Here is a 21919-nt window from a genome sequence, read left to right on the forward strand (position 1 = left end):
GGAAAGAGGGTCTTTGCAAGGACACTGTAATTACATAAATGAAGAAAAGAGCCCAGTGTCCCCTGATCTTTTGGCTCAGACACAGGAATATGAAAGCTAGAAGGGACCTTAGAGATCATCTCAAGTATCATGAAAAAGAACTGGAGGTCAATGGATGGTGTGTCTAATCCTGGCTCTAACACTGACTCGCTGTATTATTTTGGGCAGATCACATTTATTTATGGGTCCCAGTTGTCCCATCAATAAATGGAAATAATCAAGGTAGATAGGCTTTCTTGTGAAAAGGCAGTAGTACATTTATTAATGATCCCATTTAACAGATGAAAAAGCTGAAAGATCACACAGATTATAAAAGCCAGAGCTGGTAATTTAAATGTAAGTCTCCTGATCCAAAGTCCAGTGCCTTTTTCAGGTTCATTCTAAGGGTAAAATGTGACAACAGAATGAAAGCAATCTTAAATACAGACGTTTCTCTGCAATTCTAGCTATTACTGAGAGTAAATTTATAGGTTAATTACTGTTGTGTTGACCACAGTACAATCATCCAATTTCTAGTACTTACTGTATTTCAGGTGTGTAAGGGCAACTGTACTAAAGAGACTAGCTGTAACCTTTTTTGTTTTTTTAATAGATGGTTATTCTCCTAGACACAAAGTCCCTCCAGAGAAAATTTTATCCCCACTTTGAGACATTACAAGTGAAAGCATCTCTTTTCACAAACTTAAAAATGCTGGTAGAGGGAATTTCTGCATACAGAAATAATTTTTTCACCTTTAAAAAGACTCAGGTTCCAATTCCACCTCTGTCACTAACTTCCTGTTTGACCATGGACAAAATCCCTTCAGGGCCTCAGTATCCTCATCTTAAAAATGGGTGGAGGGGGGACCTACAGATGTTCTCTAAAGTTCTTCCAGTTCTGACATTCTTTATTTCCCGACCTCCACCTAGGACCCCCAGGGATCTCCCTACAAAGGTGGGTGGGTCCTGAGGTCCACATAATCCCTTTGCTCCTAAAACAGCAGTGTGAGACAAACTGGATTAGGAGCAGACCTGGGGTTAAGCTTCTCTTGAATGATACCCCTAGGTATCTCTCTCTTTCTTCTCCTGTCTTTTTCTCTAAAAGCAGCAGGTGGGCTGGAAAGTTTGTCAATTGTGCTCCCTCTGCTGACAAAATCAGGAATTGCAGTTTGCGTTTAGGGGCAGGGAAGGACCCAATGGAATGCAAGTGGGAGGATCCAACCCAAGATTCCAAAGGTTAGGAAGCCTGCAGTAGGAGTGGGACAGGGGAAGTTACCAGATAATCCCTAGACTGGGCTAGGAGGGATGAGACAATCATAATCTTGCTTTAAAAAAAACAAAACCAAGCTAATTGCCGGAGTTTATTTTTAAATTTTTGAAAATTGGCATGGGTTTAATTTGTTTTCTTGGTTGGCTAGAATAATGCAAATTAAACTCAATCTTTTTCCACCAGGGAGCCACTTGTTAAATATTTAGTAGCATATACTGGATCCATAAGACATATTTTAAAGCCTTGCCAAAAATCCAAAGCTTTGCTTTACCAGGACGCTAGGAGATACAGTCGACATAATGCTGGTAGACCTAAAGTCAGGAAGACCTGAGTTCAGGTTTAGCCTCAGATAAAATCCAGCCTCAGACCCTTACTGGCTGGTTGACCCTTGGAAACCTCCATCTGCCTCCCTTTTCCTCCAGTGTAAAATGGAGGTAATTATAGCACCCACCTCCCAAGGTTGTTGTGAGGATCAGAAATGATAATGTTTGTAAGGCATTTTGCAAACCTTACAAGTGCTATGGAAATAGCAGCTATTAGCATGATTTACCAGTGTCCACCCTTTTAGATGGGGCCAACCCTAGGAAAAATCCAGGAGGTGAAATGAGTTTTCTATGGCTCCCCAGTCCCATTCCTCCCACCCCAACTCTTACTCCACATTGCTAACTCTCTATATGCAGAGGAAAAGATAAATAACCACATTCAGTCTTGTGTAATCGAAAGAATCCTTGCTTGGGAGTCAATACCTGGGCTCCCATCCCCAGTTCCACCCCTAATTCCCTGTGTGACCTTGGGTGCATTATTTCCCCTCTTCAGACTCTAGTTTCACCACTGGTGAAATGAGGGGGTTAGAAAATTTGTTAATGTTTTTTTTCAGCTCAGACATTCCATTGACCATTTTCCCCTCTTTCCAGAATATCTGGATTTTAAAAAGAGGAGAAAGTAATTATTAACCCAGGATGGAATCTAAAAGAGGTGGCTAAAAGAAATAATTCTATTCTGGCTCTACTCAAAAGGCCAGAGCCAATTGAGAAAAAATTGAAGTGTGGCTAGTTCCCCCATTTGCTTAAAATCAGCTTTTCCATATATTTTCTGTACTTCTCACTTGAAAAACTGCCAAAATGGAACAAGAGGATACAGAATGAGGTCTTTGAGGCAGCAGAGGAAAAGGAGATATCCACCTTTCTAGTCTTCAGTCTTTAAATACAGAATATAGTGCTTTGAGGCAGAAGTGTCTAATGTGCAACGCTCCAAGTATTGCCTGAACCAGATTAAGATGTTATTGGGAGGGGCAGCTAGGTGACACAGTAGATAAAGCACCGGCCCTGGATTCAGAGAACCTGAGTTCAAATATGGCCTCAGACACTTGACACTTACTAGCTGTGTGACCCTGGGCAAGTCACTTAACCCTCATTGCCCCCCAAAAAAGTAATCGGGGAAGAACATTTAACAAAATTAATAAAAATACAACACACATACATCATGTCAATATGTTGGTTTCTAAAGATGATAGGTGGCCTGCAGTAATCCTTATGTATGGTTCAGTGATCCCTGTTTTTGTTTGAATTTGACCACCATTGCTTTCAGGACTTGAGCAGGACTTGAGCCCTTCAAAGATGGCATGTCAGAGCTGGAAGACACCTTTGAAGATAGCATCAAGTCTATCCTCTTCTGCTATGTCAAAAAAATGATTTTATAGATAAAGAAAAAGAAACCCAGGGAGGGGAAGGACATTTATCAAAGGTCACACAGCTAGTTTGTGCAGTAATTCTAGCTGGAGTGGAATCCAGATCTGACTCCAATTTTCTTTCCGTTTTGTGTTTATAGATGAGGGCATTATTTACAAGTGTGTATAATTCTGGTAATTTGATCAGATAACTTGATCTCTGTAGCAGAGATTCTCAGTTTTTATAATGTGGGAGATAATTAGCACTTGGCTTCAGAAGTCTTTGCAAGATAGAGAGACAGGAGAGAGAGAGAGAGAGAGAGTGTGTGTGTGTGTGTGTGTGTGTGGCGCGCGCGCACGCGCGCGCACGCTCAACTGTGTTAGTGCAGTGTGTGTGTGGTGCATGCAACAGGGAAGGGGAACAACAGCACCCGTTAAGGCAGCAGTTATGATAGGGCAGGCTCTCTTAGCATAAGCAGGCTGGCCAGGCTATCCCCAGCATCTCCCACTGGTGCAAAAGGTAGCAAAAGGAAGTTCTTGAACAAAGGAAAGATGGGTCTAGCTTAGGAAGGAAGCATTTCAGCCCCAGAGACAGCAAAACCAAGCAGTGCTATTAAAGCAAAGCATCAAGGAGACCCCAGTGTGCCCCCAAGCCCACCTCTGTCTAAGGGATGGCATCTGACCTCTCTATTTGCCTAGCCAATGCTTCTATTTTGCAGGTAGGGCAACTGAGGGCCTGGCTACTAGCCCATACCACACCACAGGGACTTCCAGATCTTCCCTTCCTTACTCTCTCTTTGGAATGGACTTGTTTCTCAGATTAAAGCTTTTTCCTAAGGAGGAAATGCCATTTTCCAGGGGGAGAACTTTCAATCAGACCAACAGCCCCATAAAATACCCCAGAAGGGTTTTAAAGAAGTCTCACCTGGGCGTCCTCTCGAGCCTGATCAGAATTTTCAGGTCCCTCATCACGGTTCCCCTGCAGTGGAAATAAGAAGGAATATTGGTCAATCACCACAAATGTACTGAGTGAACACAGATCTGTGTCAAACAAGAGGAAGGAGAAAAAAAAAAAGGCATGGTTTCTGCCTTCCACCCCTACCCCAGCTCATAGATTAGTATGGGGGAGATCATAAAATGGGACAAAATAATTTTAATACAAGGCCCATCACCAATTCTCTCTCTTACAGGAAGCCTTCTTTGATAACATCAAGCAAACACTGATAAAGGCAGTTAGGAAGGGGAAATATCTTAAGAGCATGTGGTCACATTTGAACCTGAGTTCAACTCTTGCCTGACTTGCTCAAAGTCACCCAGGTAGCAATTAGCACGTAACTACTCTGGACCTCAGTTTCCTCATCTGTAAATGGAGAAGTTTGTTGAAATTGCACCTCACAGTCATCAAGCTAGAAAAAAAAAGGTTAAAGGATAAGGAATTTCATTTTTGAAGGGGCTAAGTAAGGAGAGACAGGAATGTTCATTTGATGCTGGTGAAGCTGTCAATTGGTTTTGACTGTTCTGGAAAATAATTTGAATTTTACAAGAAAAGTTAACTTGTTCATACTCTGACTCAGAGACCTTATACTTGGACTAAACCCCAAAAAAAGAGAACACAGCAAAAGGACTCATCAATACAAAAACCATTCGTAACAGTCAGCTCTCATATTCTGTGCCTGGCACCTGTGTTTATGTGCTGGGGATACCAAAAAAAGGCAAAACAGTTCCCTGCCCTCAAGGAATTCAAAGCATATTGAGGAACACAACATATGTAAAACTAGATCCATACAAGATATATACAGAACAGATGGAAGGTTACATCTGAGGGGTGGGTGGGGGGGGGTGGGAGTGAAAAAGCTTGCTGTGAGATTTGAGCTGAGTCTTGAAGGAAGTTGAGGAAAGAAACTAAGAAAAGAAGTTGAAGAGGGAGAATATCCAGGTACACAGGGACAGCCCGTGAGTGCAAAGTACAAGATGGTAGTTTCCTGTTTGACCTTGTTTGAGAAACTTAAGTAAGCCAGTGTGGCTGGATCAGAGGGTATGTGGACGGGACTGAAGTAAAGGAATGACAGGAAAGGTAGTAAGGGGCCAGATTGTGATAGGCTTTAAATGTCAAAGGACTTCATTTGATCCTGGAGGTAACAGAGAGCAACTGGAGCTGACTTAATGCTGTTCAGTGTTTCAGACCCCATCTGGCTCTTTGTGACCCTATTGGGGGTTGTCTTGGCAAGGATGCTGGAGTGGTTACCATTTCCTTCTCCAACTCATTTTTACCAATGAGGAACTGGAGGCAAACAGGGTTAAGGGATTTGCCCAGGATCACACAGCTACTAAGTGTCTAAAGTGGGATTTGAATTCAGGAAGCCATGCAGCTCAGCATTTACCTAGCTGCCCCCATGAAGCTGTAATGACAGCTTAAAAGGCAACAAAAATTCAGGTCAAATACAATGGCCAAAAGCTTGAATGAAGAAGAGTCCTCTTCCAAGAGGGGCAGGGGGGCATGGGGGCAGTACGGGGGCGACGCTAGGTGGCTCAGTGGAGTAGAGCACCGGCCCATGGGAGTCAGGAGGACCTGAGTTCAAATCCGACCTCAGAGACTTACCAATTACTAGCTGTGTAACCCTGGCAAGTCACTCTTAACCCCAACTGCCTCACCCAAAAAAAAAAAAAGAAGAAGAAGAGATGAGAAATGCACTCCCTTCCCTTTTTTGCAGAGGTTGGAGACTAGGCTGTCACACTTCATTGATGTATTGGGTTAGTTTTGCTGAACTGCCTGTCTTCCTATTCCTTTTTTATTTTGTATTAAAGTGACGTCTTGATGAGTGGGAAGGGAGAGGAAGGAGGAAGGAACATATTGTGAAATCAAAGTGACATGAAAACAAACCCCAGCAAATAAGGAGTCAAGGTTAGTGCCCTCATGCCAATATTAAAGGACACATCCCTCCCTTCTGTTAATAATTGATAGATGCTGTTCTCAGGAATCTATTTTGTAAAGGAGTTTATCAGGTGGTTGTGGAGAGATACCTGTTTGGGCATTTTTCAAAGTAGAACTCCATTGCCATATGAAAAGATGCTCTAAACCATAAATAACTTGAGAAATACAAACTAAATTAACTCTAAGGTCTTCCTTCATACCCATCACTTTGGTACACTTGACAAAAAAGAAAAATGACAAATGTTGGCAGGATTGGAGGAAAACAGGCATGTTGATGCCACAGCTGGAGGAGCTAGGAATTTGTATAACTATTTTGGAGAATAATTCAGAACTATACCCCCCAAAGTCACTAAACTGTGCATATCCTTTGACCTACTAGTACCACTACTGGGCCTATACCTCTGAAGAGCCAACAGGTACAAAAATCTTTATAGGTGTTCTTTTTGTAGTAGTAAAGAAATAGATACTAGGGGGCAGGCATCTAGGTGGTGCAGTGGATAAAGCACTGGCCTGGATTCAGGAGGACTTGAGTTCAAATCCAGCCTCAGACACTTGACACTTACTAGCTGTGTGACCCTGGACAAGTCACTTAACCCTCATTGCCACACCAAAAAAAAAAAAAAGAAAGAAAGAAAATAAAAGAAATAGACACTAAGCATTTGCTCATCTACTGAGGAATGGTTGAATAAATAATGGCATGGAAATGTAATGGAATACTATTGTGCTATAAGAAATGAAAAAGAGGATGGTTTCACAGAAGCCTGGGGGAAGACTGGTTTGATCCGGGATGAAGTGAGTAGAACCAAGAGAACAATTTATGCCGTATTGTTGTTCAGTTGTTTTTTAGTCATGTCCAATTTTTCATGACCCCATTTGTTGTTTCCCTAGCAGAGATACTAGAGTAGTTTGCAATTCCCTCCTCCAGCTCCTTTTATAGATGAAGAACCTGAGGCAAACAGGGCTAAGTGACTTGCCCAGGGTCACACAGCTAATAAGAGCCTGAGGCCAGATTTGAACTCAGGAAGATGAGTCTTCCTGACTCCAGGCTTGGTACTGTGCCACCCAGTTACCCAAATTATACAATAACAACATTATAAAGAGAAGTACCTGTCTCATCAAAACAAAGGTGTCAATAAATTTTAAAAAGAGAAAGATGAGAAGGTTGGACTTTATCACCTCAAAGTGCTCTAGAAACATGAATGACTGTTACCCTTGTCTCTATAATGTCCTTTTCTGCTATGATCTTAAGACAATGACTGTTTTCCTTCTTTGTCTATTCAGGCTAAGACACCTTGGAGGAGGTAGCAAGCTGTAAGGGGCAGAAGCATCAACCCGAATCTGGGTGTTTGCCCTAATACCAACTCACTGAGGGTGACCTTAGCAAGTCATGTTTCTATTCCAAATTTCAGTTTCCAACTATTAAATGTGAATAGTATCCACCCAGCCAACCCTCCCATAGTTTCTGTAAGGATAAAATGAGATAATGGACAGAAAATGGCTTTGTAAACTGTTAGACATTGTGTGAAGCTGAGGGATGATTTGTGAGTAGGAAGATGCCACTCCACTGAGTACCCTCACCAAACAATTCACCTACCCCCCACCAATGGAGCAGCTAGGTGGCATGGTGGATAAGCTGGGCTAGAAGACAGGAAGATTTGAGTTCAAATTCAACCTGACACTAGCTGTATGACCTTGTAACAAGTCACTTAACCCTGTTTGCTTCAGTTTCTTCATCTATAAAAATGAGCTGGAGAAGGAAATGGCAAACCACTCTAATATCTTTGCCAAGGGGTTACAGAGTCGGACACAACTGAAATGACTGAACAAAGAAATCTCTCCCCCAGCCTGGCTAGAGGTAATCCCCTACCTTATCTTACCTGGAAACAGGCTGCCATGCCACTGTGTGCATATGTCTCCCCGACCCTTGACCTTCATTCTAGCTCCCTTTTATGGTCTTCTCTTCCCCCACTAGAGTGGCCTCTTGCTAGATTGTATTTGTATCCCCAGCACTAGTGCCTGGCTCACAATGGGTACTTAATAAATTATTATCATTCATTCATTCATGTACAAGGAACACCTGATACTACCTCCTGTTCTTACCGTAGCTAGGGAGACGAGGATCCTCTTAAGGTGGCCAGATGTGTCTGAGGTCAAGTCATCCTCCAGGGACTTATGGTAGTCTGAGAAGAGAGGAAAATGAAGGACGTGAGGCTTTGGGACCTCAGGACAGCTCAGCAATGCTACAGGGAAACCAGAAGGCGCTTAGCTCAAGTTGGATTGGGCCATCACTTTGTAAACTCCCAGGGAGACAGTGAGTGTACACCTGAGGCCTTCCAAGGGCTGTCTACCAGCCCCTCTCCCCTATTTTCATTGTTCCCATCCCCATCACCTTTGGCCTGCCCAGAACTTGCCAAGTCTTCTTGGTTCCAGCTCTCTCCCTTCACTTCCGTGTCCTCTTACCTTCTCGATAAGCTTCATTGATGCCTGGATTTCTTGGTTGTTCCGAGTAGCCAGGATTTCAATCAGAGCCTGTTCATCAGTGCGCCTCCCTGGAAGCCCATGGGGAAAGGCAAGACTGCTTAGCCACAGCTTCCTTCCCATTACCAGAAAGACCAAGTGTCCACATCAAAGCCAGAAGAGGCTACCCCCCACCCCTGCCTCTTTTTGTGTCACTGTGCAGGCCAGGAATTCAGGGCCGGTCAGTCAACTTCATTCTTATTACATTTCTTTCCAGGCTATGGCCCTCTTCTACCTAGTGTTTCTGCTCACCTGTCTCCTCCTGAGCCTACTGGCATGAAACATTTGTTCATTGGCACAGGAATACCCAGGGCCAGATGGGCAGTGGGAAGCAATAGGGTGAGGGCGGTTGTTCTCTGATTGCCCTCCCTCTCATCCAGTGCTGTCCAAGCCTCCCCTCCCCTTCCCCAGCATGGCACCTCCATGGCCCTTCTTCAGTTGCTTGGCATCGTAGTGTGCAGGGGGCATCATGAGGCCCAAGATCAGCTTTGCCAGATTGCCTGAGATCTCAGACTTCAAATCAGCCATCAGGTCCTTTTCAAAGCCAAGCAGAGACTGGATTATTTGGGGGAGGTGGGGAAAGAGGAAGGAACTGATTTCTCCCCCTACCCAACAAAAGGAGAAGAGTACCAGCTGGAGTCAGGAGAATAGGACTAGAGACAAGGGTCCAGGGGCAGGACAGGAATGCTGGCATTTTAAGATGGAACAGTTTAGGAGTGAGACAACTGATACTGAATAAGGTCACAAGTTTAATCATGAGCAGGTCAGCTAGCTTTCGTAATATCCTCTTGACCGTTCCCCTCACTAACCCTAGACTAACAGACTGAGGTGAGTAGTTCTATTAATAAGGATGAGCCAAAAATGCCCAAGAAAAGAGTCTGGAAAAGGACCCAACGTGGGACCATCCTCACCCGCCCAAAGTGGGATTTGAAGGTCTGTCGAATCTGCTGCCGCTGGTCATTGCTTCGGTGTGTGATGATGTCAATGATGGTGTCCTCATCTGTGCCTGAAATAGCCAAAGAGGATTCAGAAGGTACCCAGCAAGACAGGCTAGAGAAATACCCCACAGGTTCTAATTCTGAGCAAGTTTCTGCCAACACGGTGCCCATCTCCACTGATCAGCAACTTCCCAGAGCCCTCTCTGATATAGGTGCTGTCTAACCATGCATTAACTAGGCTCCAACTAGAATATTTCCCTCTGAGCAAGGGGCTACATATTTCTCCCTTATTATATCACTAGGGATATTAGGGTACCACATGGAATAGTTTTTGACCTGGCAGCCAAAAAGAGCCAGTGTCATTGTAGGGTGCATTAACAGAGGCACAGCAAGCAGAACAAGGTTCTGTATCACATAGTTCCATTGCCTTCTGCCCCAGGAAAACCACAACTGCCTACGATATTATGTACAGATCTGGGTACCATGTTTTAGAGGGACACTGATTAGTAGGAAGGCACGTAGAGAAGGGTGGCAAGGATGGTTATGTCACATGAGAATCCATTGAAAGAAATGGAGGAGAATCCATTGAAAAAACGTTTCTCAAAGAAGGTAAGACTTGTCAAAGGGTAAGTAGGGATGCAGGGAAGGGGGAGGGGAGGAAACGAGATCTCTGTCTTTAAATATCTGAAAGGCTCTTAAGTGGAAGGGGGAGTAAACTTGTTTAATGTGGCCTGAAAGAGTAGAAGAAGCCCCTTTAGATCAATATAAAAAAGAAGTTCCTAAGTATTAGAACTGTTCAAAGCTGGAACAGCTTCATCATGAGGAAGTGAGTTCCCCATCATTGGAGATCTTGAATAATCACAAAATAACAAATAACATTTCTATTGTGCTTTAAAGTTTGCTAAGAATTTTATATGCATGTTTTCATTTAAGCTTCATACCTACCCTGTGTATTATCATCCACATTTCATAGGTGAGGAACCTGAGGTCCAGAGAGGTTAGTTAAATAACTTGCTCATGGTCACATTGCTAGAAGTGTCAGACTCAGAATACCAATGTAGGTTTTCCTGACTGCAGATTCAGCATTCTATCTACTATACAATTGAACATATCAGTAAAAAACAATATGGATAGAAACAAATGATATTGGCATGGGAATAACTAGAAGAAACAGATGAGTTTAGTAAAATATACCTGGCATGGAAATGTGATATAGAGACGGGAGACTTCAAATATTTAGACATTTTCTAGGGCTCCCTCTTCCAAAAGGAGAGCAGCTAACATTCCTGGCTTACCTTAATGATAGGTTATATTTCAAAATGTAGAGGTGGAACTGATTTTGACAAGGATAAAATGGTTGGTGAAGTAGAAATATTGGACAGGGAGGCAGAGGGAGGGATAACAACTCCCTCTTAGAATTCATATTAGAGGAAGAGAGGAAAGTGGGGCATAGTCTGATATACACAGTAGATTTTAGGAAAGCAGGTCTCAGAGTATTCAGAAAAAGGATAAGTAGCATCACCAGCCTAAAATACCACATGTGAGATCAATCTAAGAATGAATGAGAAGAAAAATAAAAGAATGAGAAGATCTAAAGAATGAAATTTGGAAGACAAAAACAGTAACCATTCCAATGAGGAGGAAAATGGGGTGTCTGCCTAAAGAGGGCTTGTGAGAAGTGGCCAACTTTGGATTTTATAAACCATTTGTAGCAGATGGAAAACAGACTGAATATAGATCTATCCCATGCTTAAGTAAAAATAGTGTAGAGCTAAAACTCAGAATAAGCTGTTAAGGATGACAAATAGGACTTTAACACTATATTGGGGGGAAGAAAAACAAAGACATGGATAGGCTCATTGATCAGGGTAGATAAAATCATGATAAGAGAGGAGACAGAACTCTTTCACTTTTTGTTTCTTTAAGGTAAATAATCATTAAACTGAAAAAGACCAAACAAAAATAACTAATAAGGACCTAAAGCCCAAAATAAGTAGAGACATGGAAACACTTGGTCATCCCAAAGAGTTCAATCAAGTCATCAGGTCTGGGAGAATTACATCCCAGGGATCTGAAAGAATTTAAATTGTTTATCTACTGTTATTGGGAGTTTTTTTTAATAATAAAGAATAAGAAAGATATCATAGGACTGGAGATTTTCTAATGGTTTTCCAATAAAGGAATACAGTAGAGCCAGCAGACTGTAGGCTAGTGATTGTCTCTGACTTCTGGAAAATGCTAGAATATATTATTAAAGGGCTGGTTTGTGAACATTTAGACAAGGAAGCAATGAACATAAAGTGCTAACATGGCTTCATCAAGGACAAGTTACACCAGAGTAACCTAATTTCCTTTCTTGCAAGGTTACTAGATGGGTAAATCACAGGCCCATAGATTTAGAGAGCTGGATGGAACCACTGAGTCTAAATCTCTCATTTTACAGATGAGGAACTAAGGTCAAGAGAGATTAGTGACTTACCCAGGGTCACACAGTTAATAAGTATCTGAGGTAGTATTTGAGTCCAGGTTTTTCTGACCTAAAGTCCAACATTCTACACAAAATGTTATGCCACAGAGATAATTTATCTAGATGCCTAGTGGTAGACAGGTAGGTGGCTCAATGGAGAGCGTTGGACTTGATATCAGAGTTCAAATTCCACCTTAAACATTTAATAACTGTGTGATCCTGGGCAAGTGATTGAACCGCTCTCAGCCTCAGTTTCCTCATCTATAAAATGGGAAGAATAATAAATATAAACAACTTCACAGAGTTGTTGTAAGGATCAAATGAATCAATATATATAACAGGCTTTGCAAACCTTAAAGCATTATATAAACACCAGCATATGACAAATTCTCTCATGCTTCCCTTGTGAATCACTCTCTCACTCTGTCCTGTGTTTTTGTGACACTGTTTTGTGTCACATGTCTGACTTGTCATCTCTTCTCAGACTCTCTTGTAAGATTATCATCTATGTCTGACCACACATTTATGTACGGACAAATCCCTGAGCTGTGTACTGAGCCCTCACCTCTTCTCTGTCTATACTCTCTTGGTGATCTCATCCTTTTTCATAGGTTCAACTATAATCTCTAATCAGATGATCTTCAATATATCCATCCCTCATCTATCTCCTGAGACAGAGCCCCACAATTCCAGCTGCTTGATGGACATCTCTACTAGAGACAGCTCCAACTCAACCCATTGAAAATAGAACTCATTAACATTTTTTCTCCTATATTCACTCTACTTTCTAATGATTCTATTTCAGTCTAAGGCAAGACCATTTTTCTTGTCACTCAGGTTCACAACCTAGTAGTCATACACCCTCTCCGCCCTCACTTGCCCCCACCTCCCATAAGTTGCCGAAGCTTATTGATTCTTCCTCTCCAAAGAACTCACACATCTATTCCATTCTCTCTATATATACAACTACTACTTGAGCTCAGACCATTATCAACTCTCACCTGGATTGCTTCCTAATCGGTTCCTCTCTATTTTCCACAAATTTGCCAAGTGGATATCCCTAAGGCAGGGGTCTGACTTGCTTAAGTCTTCAATGGTTCCCTGTGGGCTTGAGTATAAAAAGAAACTTCTCTGGCATTTAAAGCTCTTTATAGCCTAGTTCTAGCCTATCCCTTTGGTCTGATTACATCTCTCTCCTCATGCAGTTCATATTCTAGCCAACCTGGTATACTTACTATTCCCCATACATAGCATTTTATCTTCAAGTTCTTTTATACAGGTCCTCTCTCCTCCCTCCACCAAGGACTGGTACTCTCTCCCTCCTTATTTCTTTCCTGATCCCTTCAAGGCTTCAAGTTCAAGAGGCATTTCCTGCTTTTTCAGATTAATACCCCCTATTATGAAATATCAGATATATTTATATGTACAACATATGAATATGTACAAATATGTTTGTATGTGTATATATGTGCATATACACATGCATGTGTATTATGTGATATATATATATATATATATATTTGATATTTACTTGTCTTTGTACTTATACATAGACTGTAAGTTCCTTGAGGGTAGGAACATTTCATTTTTGTCTTTGTATACTCAGGACCTACCACAGTTCCTGGCACACCATAAGCATTTAATAAATGCTTGCTAACTTGAAGATCAAGAAAGGTAGGGGAGATGAGACACTTAACAGGATTTGGAACTAAATGACCAGACCCTGAGAATAGTAATTAATAGGCCACCTTCAATGTAGAGAGAAGTGTATGAAATGTTTCAGGGATCTGTCCATGGTCCTGTGCCTTACAACATTATTTTTTTTAATCAATGACTTAGATGAAGCCATGCACATCAAATCTGAAGATAATATGATGCTGAGTGGGATAGCTAACATGTGGGATTACAGAGTCAGAATCTAAATAGACCTTCACGGATGAGAACAGGGGGTGGGGTCTTAGGAGATAAGATGTGATAGGGATAACTAAAGTCTTACACTTGGGTTCAAGGAGTCAGCTTTAAAGGCATCCAGTAGTAGTTAAGTAGTTCACGTGAAAAGAAGCTGAAGGTTTTAGTGTGCTGCTACAAGCTCAACAGGAATCAGCAGTCCTAAGTGGCAGACAAAAGAGCTAAACAGTCTTGGACAGCACTGGGAGTTAGTGCCCAGAATAAGAGGTGATCAGCCCACTGTTCTCTGACCCAATCAGACCACACTGGGAGTCCTATGTTCAGTGATAGCAGCCACATCTCAGGAAGGGCGCTGAAAAGCTACGGTTCTGAGGAAGGTAACCAGGATGATGACGGGTCTCAAGATGATGCTGTCTAAAAAACTGGCTGGAGGAATGGTGGCTATATAGCCTAGAGAAGATTTTGTGGGGCATAGGATATTTAAAGGGTTGTCATGAGGAGTTGGTCTTGGTCTTAATCTTGGTTGGCTTGCCTCCAGAAGGCAAAATGAGGAGCAAAATATGGAAGGAGCAGAGAAACCTTTAATATGAATGTAGGAAAAACAAACTGGCCAAAGATAGAATGGGAGAAAATAGATTCTCTGCTTCCCTGGAAGTCTTCAAGGAAAGGATAGATTAAATGGCTTTGAAGGAGAGAATGCTATTTTCTCATTGAAAACATATTTAATTTTTTGAAATGGCTTCACAGGGTGGGGAAAGTTGTCTCTTTCTAGATCAGAGCTTCAGTGATCCCATGACCATCTGGATCATAGCGGGGAGCCCAGACATTCCCATCCTCCTTTACTGGACTACTAAGTTCTCTAGCCAGGACAGCAGATGGGCACAAGAGGGCAGCAGGTGGCATTTAATTCATTAGTTCCTCACTAGACACAGCCCTCTATTTGCTGATACTGAGATAGCCCTCTATTTGCTGATACTGAGATCATGTCCAATATCTGACATTTGAAGGGGTCTGTTTTTTTCAAAGCACTGTTCCATATTTTATCAAACTACCCCATGATTTCAGCAGGGCAGAAATTATTTGTTCCATTTTACAGAGCAAGAGAGGCCAAAATCTGAAATTTGCCCAAGGTCACAGAGCTGGTAGTGTACTTAGTCTGGGAATCCATCTCTCTCCTGACTCTTAAGCCTTTTTCTTTCCAATATTCTATGCTGTTAGTCTTCAAGGACCAGAAGAAAGTCTTGCTTGTTTATAAAGCCTCTAGTTCTAGAAGCTGCCCTTGTTACATCCACCTCTTTTTACCAGTCTTTCCCCATAAGCCCCACCAGCATTCTGCTTACCTAGGCCTTTCATAGCTTTCCTCAGGGCCTTGGCATCTGCTTCTGGGTCAAAACTCGGGGCTGGATGTACTGTTCCCTTGAGCTGGAAGAAGCAAGAGACAGCTGAGTGGGATGTTATGAGGCCCTCCCGGGGGCCCTGGAGTAGGAAGGAGGTTCCCAGCAAGTGCTGGGCCAAGCAACTGGCAGGAAGGGGGGAGTGGGGAAGAGGAGCACAGCAAACAGACCCTGCACTCCTGGCAGGCAGACAGAGAAAGAGACCACCCTGGCTCAGGGCAGCAGTGCATATCCAGTGGTGTTCTGGAGAAGCAAAGAATTCCAGGTGATAGAGGCTGTCTGAAGCTTTGGATGACATGAAATCAGAGAATGAGCTAGACGGGACCCTTGGAGGTACTGAGTTCAAATCTCTCATTTTACAGATGAGAAAACTGCAGTGGGGAAGTGACTTGCCCGTGTCTTACAGTCACCACTAGAACTCTGGCCTCCTGACTACTTGCCCAGTACTTCTAGCTGTTAAGGTCAGGGTAATGCCAGTTCCTCTGGGGTTTGCCTTTCAGCTCTTAGTTCTCTATCCCTTGCCCAACTTACCTTTTCTCTTTTAGAGGCATCTCTAGACCCCTGCCCCACCTGATGGGGAAGGAAGGGGAGTCAGCACTGGGGTAATGATCTGCTTCGAATATTCCCAAGCCTATTCACACCTCCTCATATAGGTATATCAAGGACCCTGGGCGCCTCACTGCAGGGTCACAGATTTTCAGGGATCCATGGCAGAGTATGCCCAAGCCAGTTTGATCTCTGCTCTCATGCACCAAAGCCCCAGACATCAGCAGTGGGCTGAGAAAGGCTTTTTTAGGAGGAATTAGTCCATCTTGCTTCAGCAATCCTGTTAGTGGTTAACAGCTTCCCCAAACCTTCCAGCCCATTAGGTTAAGGGGTTGATGCAGGAATTTCAGCACCGCCATCACTTGGAAGAAAAGGAAGCCTTAGTGTGTGTCCCAGAGCCTCCCACTGGCCACCAGGGGGAGCCCGGAGCCAGAAAAGGAGAAGGTGGGAGCCAGCTGTCAGAGAGGAAAAGCCATGTGGTCCAGGGTGCAAGCAGGAAAGGGGTGGGGGCAGGGCACAAGTCTGACCTCCACTCGGGCCACTGCACTAAGCTCCCACATCTGATAGGCCACCTTCGCTGCCTCTGGGAAGAATTGGCCTGCAGCACTGGAATGGAGGGGATGGGGGGAAGGAAGAGGTCAGGTATGGTAAGGAAGGTCTGGGACCCATCAATCAGATGTACTCCAACCCCCTCCCCCAAGGTGCACACAGGATGCTGAGCCCTCTTGTTTTATTACAGAACGTAAGGGAGAACAACTTCAGCCTCCCTCCCCTCCCCCAAGGCCATTTAAGCAGTCTTGAAACACTCTACTTCAACCCCCAAAGATTTAGAGGAACCTCACTTTAGTGTAAACCCACCAAGAAAAATTCAGATTAAACCCAGAGAGAAATTTAGGTTTACCCTTTACAAAAGAATTCACTGGGGGTGGGGTGGGGGAACACACTTTAAACAATAATCCTCCACTGTGTTTAAAATAGGATTTAATTTAAAAACAGTCAGCGTAGGAATTGAATGATTGCATAACATACACAGTCAGCTACCTAGGTACTGTTTCATTCCATAAGGGGTGCATCTTTACTCACCGGGGGGAAGGAGACAACTGGTTATTTCCAACTGTGAGAAAAGGAAGGTGCCCCCCCATCCCCCCAGCACCCCGTCCTCCCCAATACCCCACCACTGGAGACTTTTCCCCTGCTCTGACCAGGGTGTTTAAAGAACTTTGTTTAAGGACATCCTCACTGGGAAAGTCCTTCTTGCTTTGCTGGATGAAAGCCTGATCCCTCGTCCTATGGCAAGCCCACATAGATCCAGCATGGTAGGTGATTCCTTGGCTCTGAGGGTAGGCACCTTATTTGTCTTAGGGGTTGGTGTCTGCTAACTAAGCTGACATCAACCCCAACAAATAACTCCAGAGCTGAACTTTAGGGAACCAGAGGGTTAGACATCTTCCATTCTTACATCCACAGACACATATCTGGGATCACCACAGTCATACTCAGCATGGTATCCATACATACAGATATCTGCGCAGTCATACAAATCGTACTACACACATTGGCACCTCTGCTATGTATGTGTATGTGTTTCTGTGTGTGTGTCTCTCACATCACATGACTTACACATAATCTGACTACCCATCATTAGTCAGCTGAGAATTGTGTATAGGAACTCCTTCCACAAAGGAGGACAATATAGTAAGTCACAGATTAGTAAGTTCTAGGGAGTTGACTAAGGCCCATGGAGGGTAAGTGACATGTCCAAAGTCATAAGGCTAGCAAGTGTCAGAGGGAGGATTTGAATTCAGGTCTTCCTGTCTCTGAGCCCAGCACTGTTTACTATGCCACAAGACCTTCCTTCCCTCTCTCTCCTCCTCACACCGTAAGCACTTAGGTATTTGTTTAATGAAGCTGTATACGCAGCCATACAGCGATAAGAATGCTTGATTCTTAGCCCTGGCCCTTCTCCAAATAGTTAGCTTGGCCCTCCCATTTACACTGGAGGCTTCTTCCAGTTGCACTTAGGACTCTTCTTTTGCTGGCCTACTGACCTCCATGACACACTGGATTTGTCCCCCAGGTATAAAGATCACCTTAAAATATGGGCCATGGGGACCAAGGGGAAGAAGCCTCAGCTGAGCCCTGGCAAAAAACCTGAGTTGCTGAGTCCTAACCTCAGGAACAGTTAGAAAAACACTGCACATGTTTACAGACATCCCCAGAAAAGTCACACATTATGGAGACAGAGCTCAACTCAGGTCTCTAAAGTATCCTTCCTCCCCCAGTGTCACACTGGACCTTGAACCCTCATTCCATGGACTCCTTACTCTCTCCACTTGGGGTGTGAGGCAAAGAAAAGAGGGACCCAGATGGCTCTTCCCTCCCCACTTTCATGACCTGCTGTGCCCTATTCTCCTGACCTTGATCCTACAAGGGTTGGGGCATTCTCCTCCCCCCAGAGGAAGGGTACAGACAGCGACTTACTCATCATCCCCACCACACAACTTCAGCAGGGCCTTTTTGTATTCTCCAGACGTGTCATTCTAGGAAGAGAGAAAGAGTGGGGAAAGTCAACCTTCAGCTCCCTCAGCACCCTGGCATCACCTCTCCAAGTAATGGTGTCTAGGCTTGGTCAGCTGGTACAGAGAGGTCCCCCAAACACCAAAGGAATAGGGGAAATGGAAGGAATACCCTTGTTCACCTTCTATGTACTGAGCTTCTCTTCCAGTGGAAGGTGAGAAGGGGGAGCAAAGGGACCATATAAACCACTAGAGTCACTGCAATCTCTTCATAAACCACTTTCCAGTATTCCTGCTTTCACCCTGATCTTGACCTCTGACCCTCCCCCCCCCACTTCTCAGCCACAATGCTCTTTGGCAATCAACACTAGACATGTTCAAGGTCACACAGACTTCCCTTTTCTGGGACTTCTTCCTCTTCGAGATGAGGCTTATAGACTAACTGGTCTGTAAAGTTTGTTTTTAATGCTATTGCTCTCTCTGTTGATAATATCCACATTATGCAGTATATATCTTGTTTATTCATAATTCAAGTTTCTCCTACAAGTTCCTTGAGGAAAAAGAATTTTTTTGGCTTTTTTTTTGTATCCTCAGTGCTAGCATAGTACCTAGCACATAGTAGGTACTTAATAAATTCTTGTTGACTGACTTCTAGCTCTAAGATTCTATGATTGACTAACCCTTGGTAGAGGATGGGATGATCTAGTCAAAGGACATAAACTTCTTTAGCAAATTAATAGGACCCTATCATATCACTGAAATGCTGCCTCCTTTATTATCTGTCCCTGTCTTCAAGTCCTCTCACCTGATCTGACCAGGCTTCTCATTAGACCTCTAAAAGACTTAGAGCACTGGGTATCATATGCAACATCATGGGACCTCTTATGGCTGGGCCTAAGAATGATCCTCTGATTCAGCCTCCTCAGCCTTGGAATAAGCCATCAGTCCTTCCCTTCCCTATATCCCAAGCCTTTGCTCACCTTAATCATGCTGTAAAGGGACTTCTCATATTTGGTCCGGAACACCTCCCTAATGTCAAGCATATCCAGCTCACTCCGGGAGACCATGATACGGATCAAGGTGTTGTCCCGAGTTCCCAGGCCCTGGAAGAGACACAGGCAGTGGTGGGAAGGAAGACAACTGAGATGACCCCTTCCTGGGGCAACAATACAGAAGAGGGAGGAGGTCAAAACAGGACTTGGTCACCCTCTGTCTGGCCAGGGTCTACAGAGAGAAGATGCACATGTGGCCCTTCAGGCCAGCAGGGGCAAGGAACAGCATGATCTAATTCAGTCCATCTTTTCTGAGGGCCTACAAAGTACTGGGCTGGAAACTGCAGGTCCAGGTTTTGGGGTCCTGCTTTCTGCTACCACTCTTCAATGCCACCCCTGGGTGCATCACTCACCTTCATAGCTTTAAAGAGCCTTTCTGCAAAATACTCTGCAGTACTCCGGATACACTTTACTGGGAAAAGGGAAAAGGGATTGAATAATGCTGAAACAGAGCCACTGAACCAACCCAAACTAAACTAGGAAATTGTAGCATGATGGAATCAGAAGGGACCCTGAGCTAATCTCTTCATTTTACAGAAGACTGAGACCCAGCTGAAGGGGAAGTGGTTTGCTCAGGGTCACTTAGTAAATCAACAGTATAGCTGCCAGGTCTTTTGACTCCCAGTCTAAGGGGGCAGCTAGGTGGTGCAGTGGATAGAGCACTGGCCCTGGAGTCAGGAGGACCTGAGTTCAAATCCGACCTCAGATACTTCACACTTACTAGCTGTGTGACCTTGGGCAAGTCACTTAACCCCAATTGCCTCACTAAAAAAAAAAAGAAAGAAAGAAAGACTCCCAGTCTAGGACTTTCAATTATACCAGCAACCCCTTCAGTTACCCCCATCAAAAATTTTTATGTTTAGTCATTTCAGTTGTGTCTGATTCTTCTTGACCCCTTTGTGGGGTTTTCTTGGTAAAAATACTAAAGTGGTTTGCCCTTTCCTTCTCCAGATCATTTTACAGATGAGGAACTGAGGCAAACAGGGTGACTTGCTCAGGGTCACACAGCTAGTAAGTGTCTGAGCCTGGATTTGAATTCAGGAAGATGAGTCTAGCTGCTCCACATTCCAGGAATACAAATCCCAAACATCTTCTTTGCCTCAAGGAACCCTTCCCCAAACATGAAAACAAGGACTGTGTGTGCCCTCTCCCAAAACCATATATAGAGACTAAAAAGCAAAAGGACAGACCTAGTAAAAATCAGACAGCAAACCCAAATAGAAATATAGTGAGCTAGGTACTTCCTTCCCAGTCCTTTTGATTTTTAGGAAAAAGATGACTGTTTGCTATATATATTAGGGTTCTCTGAGTCTATGCTGTAAGCATGAGGGCTCTCTTAATGTAGGCTCACAGGCATTAGGAAGAGAAAGTAGAGATAGGTAGAAGGAAGGGGAGCTATTGGAGGAAGTGAGAACAAGACCAATAGCAGTGTTTTAGAAGGCTTATTTTTTGAAAGCCACTAACCCAGGAAGTTGAGGAACTTAATCTCTCTCACCCTTTGCTAGTGCACCTAGTTGAGATCCCAGAGTGTCCTCCACCACTACAACAATCCCGTGGAAGATGATGGGGAAAGGATGGGATGTCAGGACCTACCAACAGCCAACATTAGCTTCTCAAAGTCCCCGGACAGCTCTCCTCGGATGCTGGCTTCAATAGGAGTCCCTGTGGTCTTCAGATATTCATCAAACACTGAATACAGAAGGAGATAGGGTTGTCAGGGAGGGAAACATGGGGAGGCTGATAGACAACAGACACTGAGGAAAGTCAGGGCTAGCGTTCTGGAGGGGATGAGATAGCTGTACTGCTGCTCAGCAAGAAGTCGAGGCTAGTATTTTGGTGGGGAATATATACAAACATACCCCACCTATTTAAAAAAACAAAACAACCAAGGTGGTAGCTGAAAAAGGGACTGAGCCCAAAGGATTGGCAAGAGAAAAAAAAAGAAGTCTATTCCTCAGGTGCTTGCTCTGGGCTGCTGGCTAGGAGGGTCCTGGGACACTGGGCTCACCCAGCCTCAGATGCTGTTTACTTCGGTTTCCCAAGATGTAGATGAACTGGGACTCATCAGTTCCCCATTTCAGTTCCCCAGCTTCATACAGGTCCTGTAGGAGTAGGGAAAACTTCATCAAGCCAGGAAAAGCTCTGCCTTCCCCACTGAGGCACCTCACGGGTGGTATATGGCCCATTATTGAGCCTCAGAGGCCAGGAAAGAGGATTGTGTGGCTGGGGAAGTCCCAAGCCAAATCCTCGATGCAGTTTCCCTGCCAGCAAGTCAGAAAATCATATTAACCACTCCCCTTCAACTCCCTCCACCCCTCCACAAATGACCAGGTCAGCTAAGGGCTTCGAGATCCTCAAAAGCAAAAGGCTCATTCTTTGCCCTGACCCTTCTCCAAGTAGAGTTGGCCCCAGCCTCTCCAAACCACATGAGAGGCGTCTCTCCTATTTGAGAGCATCCAAGACACAAGAACTGCTTCATAGGCCCCTCCCAGCTCCACCTTCCCCACTGGATTTCCTGACTGCTGAGATTCCTCAGCCTAGGGGTCCCTCCCACAACAGCACAAAAGGGGAATAGAGCTCCTCTTGACGAGAGGGAAGAGACAAGCTGGAAGGTTAGCTGGAGAACAATCTGGGGTGTAGCAATTTCCAGAAACCCCAACTTTCTTTCTCCTCATTAGGGAAGGGGAAAGAAGGG

The 21919-nt window shown here is 44.0% G+C and overlaps 1 protein-coding gene across 1 annotated transcript in view; it reads right to left on the reverse strand.

Annotated features, from left to right (window-relative positions):
- ANXA6 (annexin A6) overlaps window positions 1-21919 on the reverse strand; it is a 64224-nt gene that overhangs the window by 4643 nt on the left and 37662 nt on the right. The window contains 13 exon segments of the mRNA XM_043983933.1: window positions 3880-3933; window positions 7987-8066; window positions 8347-8370; window positions 8373-8435; window positions 8823-8937; window positions 9315-9409; window positions 15057-15138; window positions 16184-16262; window positions 18138-18196; window positions 19153-19275; window positions 19578-19636; window positions 20818-20913; window positions 21233-21326. Of these exon segments, the coding sequence (XP_043839868.1) occupies window positions 3880-3933; window positions 7987-8066; window positions 8347-8370; window positions 8373-8435; window positions 8823-8937; window positions 9315-9409; window positions 15057-15138; window positions 16184-16262; window positions 18138-18196; window positions 19153-19275; window positions 19578-19636; window positions 20818-20913; window positions 21233-21326 (1023 nt within the window).

The sequence above is a fragment of the Dromiciops gliroides genome, chromosome 2, assembly GCF_019393635.1.
Source record: "Dromiciops gliroides isolate mDroGli1 chromosome 2, mDroGli1.pri, whole genome shotgun sequence".
Taxonomy (NCBI): Eukaryota; Metazoa; Chordata; class Mammalia; order Microbiotheria; family Microbiotheriidae; genus Dromiciops; species Dromiciops gliroides.